We start from the raw sequence: 6,941 nt of genomic DNA on the forward strand, positions 1-6,941 counted from the left end.
CAAACAATGGGTGAATCGCAGCGCGCCACGTCAAAAGCGCAGAGAAGGAATTGGAAGGTCGCGGAACGACTGTACTGCAATGGAGAGCGAGGTTGTGTCATGACACTGGGGGAAAAAAAGTACAGCATCACTCTGATGGGGCATGGATGAGTTGTATTACGCGTGCGCACAAGAACATCATGGGCGTTGCTTCATCGTATGGAAATCGCACAACAGAGGAACCATAGGCACAGGTGACCAAGCAGCTCGCCATCCATCATCATAACAAATCAAAATGTCTGCAATCGCAGCAGGCTGGGTGATGGGTCGGCAATGGCGGCGGTCGGGTCGCAGGTGAACGACACGGTCAGCGCAAACCGAATGCCCTTGGTCACCTTGCGAATGTGGTGGGGATTCTCGGGCCCGGACGTAAACATCGACACTCGCCCTAGCCTGGGTTGGATGAGCGCGGAAGTCACCAAACCGCCGTCGTCATCGGACAAGGCTTGCTCGTGTTTGAGCGGAGTTCCGTCCTGCTCGGCAACAAACGCAAACTCGCCGCCCTCAAAGTCGACACCAAAGTCGGAGAGATACAACAAGGATGTGTAAACAAACGAGCCATACGTCGTTCGGTCGACGTGGACGTGCCAGTACTCGTCGTTCAGCGTCGCCGCCGTCTTGGAGCCATCGATGCGGGAGAAGAACGTTGGCTTTGTCAGGAACAGCTGCTGCAACCCAAACTCCTTCATGATGGCTGCGCGAATACGGTCCTTGATCTCGGTATACAAGGCAAGGTCTTGCCGCGGGAAGAGCTGCGCGCGACGCGGTGCAGTCAAGGATGCATACACGTTCACAAACCGCGAGCCTTTCGACAAGGCGCCTGTATGCAGATCGAGAATCGTTGGCTACTCTCGCGGGGGGTGGTTCAAGGATCATGGTGAGCATGGCACAATGTTCCAATTGGCACAACAACTCTGCTTTTGAACTCGAAATGGTCGTCATCGCTTACTGCGCCTCCACCGCCTCCAAGGGCCATAACACGAGAAGCCATACTACGCAGTCGAATCGCCTCGTCGGCAGAGCACAGCTCGTCAGTGATGATTCGGGCGCACTTGGCGGGTGTGCAGCCCGGAACGGCTGGCTTGTACTCGTCCACGCAGGCAACATTGTGCACGGTCCACGGCAATGCAATCGTAGACGATGCCAGCAATGTATCTGCACTCGGATCGCCCGCCACTGGCGCGTCTGTACGGTCTGAGCTGGCTGCGTTGGTGGACGACGCGAATCCGCTCTGCGCAGGCAATCCAGCCATCCAGGCGGCAGCAGCAACCGCGGCCGCAACCACAGCGAGAGCGACCACAGTCATCAGCCCTGGATGAGCACTTTGGGCACCTTGGGCTTGGGTCGGCGCAGGACGCTTGGCGGCATCGCTCGTCGCTCGTGCTGCAGCGGATTGAGATGCCCGCGCCATTTTCTGAGAACACTCGAAAAGGCGACTAATTCAAAAGAGCACACACACACACACAAACACGAGTGGGCTGAAAACTTGTGGTGTTCGATCTACATGTCAAAGAGGTGCCTTGAAGAAAATAAATCATTGCCATCGAACAAATCTCAAAAACGCAAACACTGCTCCAAACACCACATCATGCATCACGCTGAAGGAGATCATCCCTTGAGAACACGACAACTAGACGGTGTGCTGGAACTTGCGGCGTACGGTGAGCTCGACCAACCCGCCAAATCCGCCAATGTTGAGCGAGAAGGAAGCACCCAAGGAAACGGCCTTGAAATGCTGCTTGTAGAGCACCAACAGGCGCTCCAGCCGGTCAACCGATCGGCGGAGACCCGAGTGGATGACTGGCGCGCTTAGTGGAGACGTTGCGGCTGCCATGACATCCGCTGCAACGGCACTAGGCGCAGCGTCAGTGGAAGCAGGCGATGTTGCTGCAGTCGAATCGTCGTCCGCAAGCAGATCAGCGTCCTCATCGACATCGTCCTGTGCATCGCTGGTCGCGCTGGCAGCGCCGGCAACCGAAGCAGCACCAGCAGGTGCCGGCGTAATTTGCGCGCGCGACTCGCTAATCTCGACCGACGTCTCCACCCAGAGGACCAAGAACGGGAAGGAAATTTCAACGCGAATTGTGCCGCTCCATCGCATTGACAAGAAGCGCAGCTGGGCGGCGGTCAGTGCAATCAGGAGCTGGCGCTGGACACGAGGCGCCTTTTTCGTCACATCAAAGCCGTCCGACGCACTGGTCGTCAGCCCGGCATCGGCAGCTGGCTGGGTGGTTGCAATCTTGGACTTTGAGCCGCCGAGACGCAGGCTAGCAAACTGCGCAAACAGCCCGGTGGTGGCTGTGGCGGCGGCGGGAGCAGTTGCGGCGACTGCAGCGGTTTCGGTGGCCTGCAGCTGTGCAACAGACAGCCCGCGGGCAGAGAACGCCTGAACAACAGACTCGACGCTCACAGAAAGGTCAATGGTGAACTTGACGTTAATGAACAGACCAGGCATCGGGACGAGAAAGTAAATCCTGCAGCCAACATCGCCGTTGATTTTGAGCTGCTGCATGCACATGGATGTGGACTCGAGGCGATGAAGCGTGTCATTCACAGACTGGTTGAACCTGCGCACGAGCCTTCCGCGTCGTTTCGACGACCCTGCATCCGGATCGTCTTCGACAAGCTCGCTCAGCAACGACTCGTCCTGCTTGTTGGTCGCAGATGGATCGTCCATCGGCGTTGATGCATTGGAAGACACAGAGATCCGGCCTTCCACGCTTCCAATTTCAATCTCAGCCCAAAGTGTAAGGTTGAAGATTGGCGAGGTGACGGCTGCAGACACCTTGGCCTTGCCTTTCCACGAGAGCTGCTCCAGTTTGCCCCGAACGGAGCGCGTCGACGCAGCCAGGCGCGTCTCCACCGCAGAAGTTACCGTGTCTCGCTCTTGTTTCTGCGTGCATTCAAGTAAGAGACCAACCCGAAAAACAAAAACCACCCAAAAAACGAACAATCTGAGCCAAGATTCATCCAAATAAAGGCAATTCAATCGTTTGACATGGTTGGTTTTGTGTTTGTGTGTTCTTCCAAACCAAACTCCCACCAAACAGCTCACAGTGCCATTCGAGCCCAAATTGCTCGGCTCCAAGCCACTCCCACAGCTGAATGCCATTCAGCCATCATGATGATCAGCTCGTCGGCGTGTCGTTCCAATTTGTCGGAAGAGCGTCACCAGTCGTACTCGCTCGCTCGCTCTCCGTTCATCTGTCCGCCTCGCTCGTACTGCTGGGCTTCGAACTCACATCCTTTTGCAGGTCTTCCTTGGTCTTGGTGGCGTCCTCGCCAGACTTGTTGCGTCGGAAGCGTGAAAACAGCTGATCGGAGCTGTGGGTAAAAGCAGAAGCCGAGAGCGGGCGAAACCAGCGACCGGAGCCGAAGAAACCAAAAGGAAGAGGGCAAGCGACAGAGTGAGTTCGCATTGAATGAAAGCAGTGAGCACGATGCGATGAGGCGGGTGGGGAGGAAGGGCGACGAGGTTCACGAATTGAATCATCACAACAAACCTCATCCAAAAGGTCAGGTGTGAAATGCAGAGTAAAGAGTGGAGCTCAGAATATAAATACAGTACACAATGACTATAAATACATGCATAGTGCAAAAATGTAGAGGCGCGTGTTGAGTGTGTGGTTGTCATTTTTTGCTGGTGGAAACGAAACTTTGCGGCAATCTCAAACAGGGTGTTGTTCTTATTCAACAATAGAACAAACTTAAGCGACAAAATCAACCAAGCGCAATACAAACATACTGTACATGTACAGGAGGCGCGAACAAAACAAAAGCACCTCAACGAGTTCTCAACGAAAACCAAGAAAATATTATTCCTGGATGGATTCTAATCTTTCACTGGATGCTGAGGCTGAATGGATGGCTTCTAATGGTAGTCCGCCTTGGACGGAATCACGCGCATGGTCCTCAACGCCGACTCCCGCGTTGTCGGAGGGAGCAGCCGTCGTCGTCAGCGGTGATTCAATCATCCCAAACTTGGTCAGGCTTTCCGTGCTGCGATCCATCGCTTTGCCCTTGTTGGGTTTCCGTGCAGCGTCGTTCAAGCTCGTGGTGTGCCTGGGTAAGTCTGCAAACTTGCTGCCAGAGGAGCGGAAGGACTGGAAGGGCCGAGAAATCCGCGCAATAATGGACTTTGGACGGGCAGGAGGAGCCAAATCGGCTTCGCGGAAGCTCGCGCGGGCCTTGGGGTTTTCGTCAGCGGCAATCGCGTCAAACGCAAGTGAGACGTGCTTTGCTGGTTTACTGCTCGGTTGCCGGACCATCGGTTGCAAATTGACCGCATCAGCATCGCCAGTCGGCTCGTTTGCCGCCTCGTCTGTCGGTCGGATTTGCACAACCTCGAGCCCTTCGCCCGGGCTCGCCTCGCTCTGCTGCTGCTGCTGCTGCTGCTGTTGCTCTTCCAAAGCGGCCGCACGATTCGCTTGCTCAATAACGGACTTGCGCGTGCTGTGGCGGGCTGCCGTGTTCTTCCGCTCGACCGCAGCATCTCCTGCATTCTCGTCGGATGCGAAAAACGAGCTAAACCGATTCATCGCCTTCGGTACGCGGTAGAAGGTGTAGCGACGCGGCGGTGGCGCGGGCTGAGCGCCAACCCAGTCCTCTTTCGTGACGCGGTACAGGGACAGGGCAACGAGAATGGCCATCAAATTGCCCGCGTCATACACGAGGAACTGAAAGACGATTTCGGCGGTGATGGTGGGCGGGGATTGCCGAGGATAATCGATATTTGTGTGGTAGGTGGCGTACAGACTGAAGAGGATGCCGCCAATGGACACGAGCTCGGCGCACGTCAAAAGAAACAGTCGAATGACGAGCTTGCGCATGGCCTTGATTCTTTTGCTTTCGACGGCCATTTCTTCAGCAGTGTCAAGCTTGAAGGAAGTGTTCGAGTCGCTGCGCGTCGCGCGCGCATGCTCGCGAGCGCGTGCACCCAAGGCACGGGGCACTGCTGCTGCGGGCTCCGAGGCACTCGACGCCGAAGCCCCTCCAATCGAATCCATCGAGGGGGTGTGCAACAAGCCTGCGGATTCAGACCCGGATTGAAAGAAGGCCGTGGGTTGCATTGGTGTGCCGGGCTCTGACAGCATGAGACCCGTGGTCGACGGAGTTTGAGACAGTGGGCGCCCCTCCGCAGCAGCAGCAGTGTCGTTGCTGCCAGCCGAAGGTGACTCGCTTGCCGCCGAGCTGGTGCTGTCGCCAGTGTCGATGCGGTGCCGATTCAACGACTTGGAGCTAAACGTTCGCAGCGTCGTTCGCCAGATATTCTCAGTGCTGGTCGATCGCTTCATTGTAGATCGCTGAGCTGCGGAGGCCACTGCCTCTGCATACCGCGCTTCTGATTCCCGCAGCAGATACAGCACCATGGTGCCGTACAGCATACCAAGCACCGCCCACACCAGAACGAGTGCCACGGTGCCTGCGGCCTTTGCAATGAAAAAGCTCGGGTACGGGCCCAGCACGCATGCCAAGACGCCGAGCGCAGGAAACGCCAGCCATGCAAGAAAGTGTGAGAGACCCAGCAAGACGTGCCACCCGTGGCGCCGTCTCCGTGTCAGGGTTGCCTTGTGAATGTAGTCAATCCAGGATTGAACGAGCGAGAATCTGCAGCAGTGGAATGGAATTAGTCAGAGGCAAGGATCAAAAACACAGAGCGACAGAGAAAGAACAGGGAAAAGACAGAGGGAGGGGGGCGTGAGCGCTCGTGCTGATTGGCAACTCGTGGCAAAACTTTGGGGGTTCTTCTTACGCCATGGACAAGCTCAGAGCGGAGCAATAGTCGGTCAGCAACGAGTGGACCAGGAATGGAATGCGATTCGACCACGAATACAAGTCAGTCGTCCTCGCGAGAAGACACAGGGCCATCAGCGTCGAGTGGTAGATGGCCTGATGCTGAAGGCTCTTGAAGGAGAAGCCCTTGCATCGCAACACTGACACGAGTTGGAAGATTGAGTATGCCGCAAAAATCAGGGCAGTGCCGCCCAGTACCCCCTGAGGTGCGTAGTAGTGCGCCCCGAGGTCTTCGGCGATGGTTTGTGTGCAATTGAGCGACAATGCGAACGGAAATTCGCAAAGCTCGGCCATTCTGGGTGGAAGGACGTCGCGTTCCTGTGCTTTTGTTTCGCCTTGTTACGCGCTTTTTTTTTCTGTTCCAAACAAACAAACAAACAAACAAACAAACAAACAAACAAACAAACAAACAAGCATGCGTTGCGCTGTGAGCCACTAACCATCCACTTTTCACACCAGCATGCATCCTATTTCGTAGTGAGCGTTGAACTACAACGACGACCGCGCCCCCGCCCCCCCCCCAATTCAATCCCCGCTTCAAACACGTTTTCGTTGAGCATGTTGCTTGTTTGGGTTTTGACTGTTAAGGTGATGATTGGAATCTTCCGGTTGTTTTCAAACAAGTACAAAAAATTCGACTTAATCGTGATCAACCAACGGTGATATTGATATTATTGATTGTTCAACTGTTTCGTTTGGTTGCTTCCATCGGCATCGCTTTCTGCTTGCGCTTCATGCAAAAACCACAGACATCACGTTTGTGGCTTGCTTTCGTCAACCCACATCAGTCGACACAACGCGACTGAGCTTGACCTGACCCCACTTTCTGAAAGGAGCCAACCTCCATCGGCAGTTTTTCAAACTCGCTCTCTCTCTCTCTCTCTCGCTCGCTCTCGTTCTTCACCCACACTTCAGTGCTGCTCGCTCGAGTGCAAACGCGTCCATAGCTTTGGATTTCCTCATCCGACATCATTTGTCCCCCTGCTTCTTGTGGTTTTGTCTTGTTTTGATGACTCGCTCTCTTTCAAAGCAGCATCGTCGCGAGTCGCTCTCGTTGTTCGCTTTTTCAAATCCACAACTCTCCGTCCTCATCCAACCCCGGCCAATCC

General features: G+C 55.2%; 3 protein-coding genes across 3 annotated transcripts; all 3 read right to left on the reverse strand.

Moving 5' to 3' along the window:
- Positions 1-136: 136 nt before the first annotated feature.
- CAOG_08965 (hypothetical protein) lies at positions 137-1,539 on the reverse strand (the record flags this gene model as incomplete). The annotated part of the gene is made up of 2 exons (XM_011272341.1): positions 989-1,539; positions 137-884 (listed from the first exon to the last, which is right to left on the reverse strand). Coding segments are annotated over exons 1-2 (1,054 nt in total), but the record flags the coding sequence as incomplete, so codon positions are not given.
- Positions 1,518-3,574, reverse strand: CAOG_08966 (hypothetical protein). Its single transcript, XM_011272342.1, has 3 exons — positions 3,543-3,574; positions 3,282-3,363; positions 1,518-2,932 (listed from the first exon to the last, which is right to left on the reverse strand). Exons 1-3 carry the CDS (start codon positions 3,545-3,547, stop codon positions 1,670-1,672), a joined length of 1,350 nt encoding a protein of 449 aa, XP_011270644.1. The 5' UTR covers positions 3,548-3,574; the 3' UTR covers positions 1,518-1,669.
- A 123-nt stretch (positions 3,575-3,697) lies between these two features.
- Positions 3,698-6,188, reverse strand: CAOG_06241 (hypothetical protein). Its single transcript, XM_004344940.2, has 2 exons — positions 5,792-6,188; positions 3,698-5,646 (listed from the first exon to the last, which is right to left on the reverse strand). The coding sequence occupies exons 1-2, from the start codon at positions 6,124-6,126 to the stop codon at positions 3,855-3,857; spliced, it is 2,127 nt and encodes a 708-aa protein (XP_004344990.1). The 5' UTR covers positions 6,127-6,188; the 3' UTR covers positions 3,698-3,854.
- Positions 6,189-6,941: the final 753 nt, after the last annotated feature.

The sequence above is a fragment of the Capsaspora owczarzaki genome (genome assembly GCF_000151315.2).
Source record: "Capsaspora owczarzaki ATCC 30864 unplaced genomic scaffold supercont2.11, whole genome shotgun sequence".
Classification (NCBI taxonomy): domain Eukaryota; class Filasterea; order Ministeriida; family Capsasporidae; genus Capsaspora; species Capsaspora owczarzaki.

Bases quoted from the DNA above. Each gene is read 5' to 3' on its own strand.
- CAOG_08966 (XM_011272342.1), bottom strand. The intron at 2,933-3,281 runs GTGAGTTCGAAG...GAATGCACGCAG, and splicing joins AGGAAGACCTGCAAAAGGAT to AAACAAGAGCGAGACACGGT.
- CAOG_06241 (XM_004344940.2), bottom strand. From the start codon at position 6,126: ATGGCCGAGCTTTGCGAATTTCCGTTCGCATTGTCGCTCAATTGCACA. The intron at 5,647-5,791 runs GTAAGAAGAACC...CCACTGCTGCAG, and splicing joins GCTCTGAGCTTGTCCATGGC to ATTCTCGCTCGTTCAATCCT.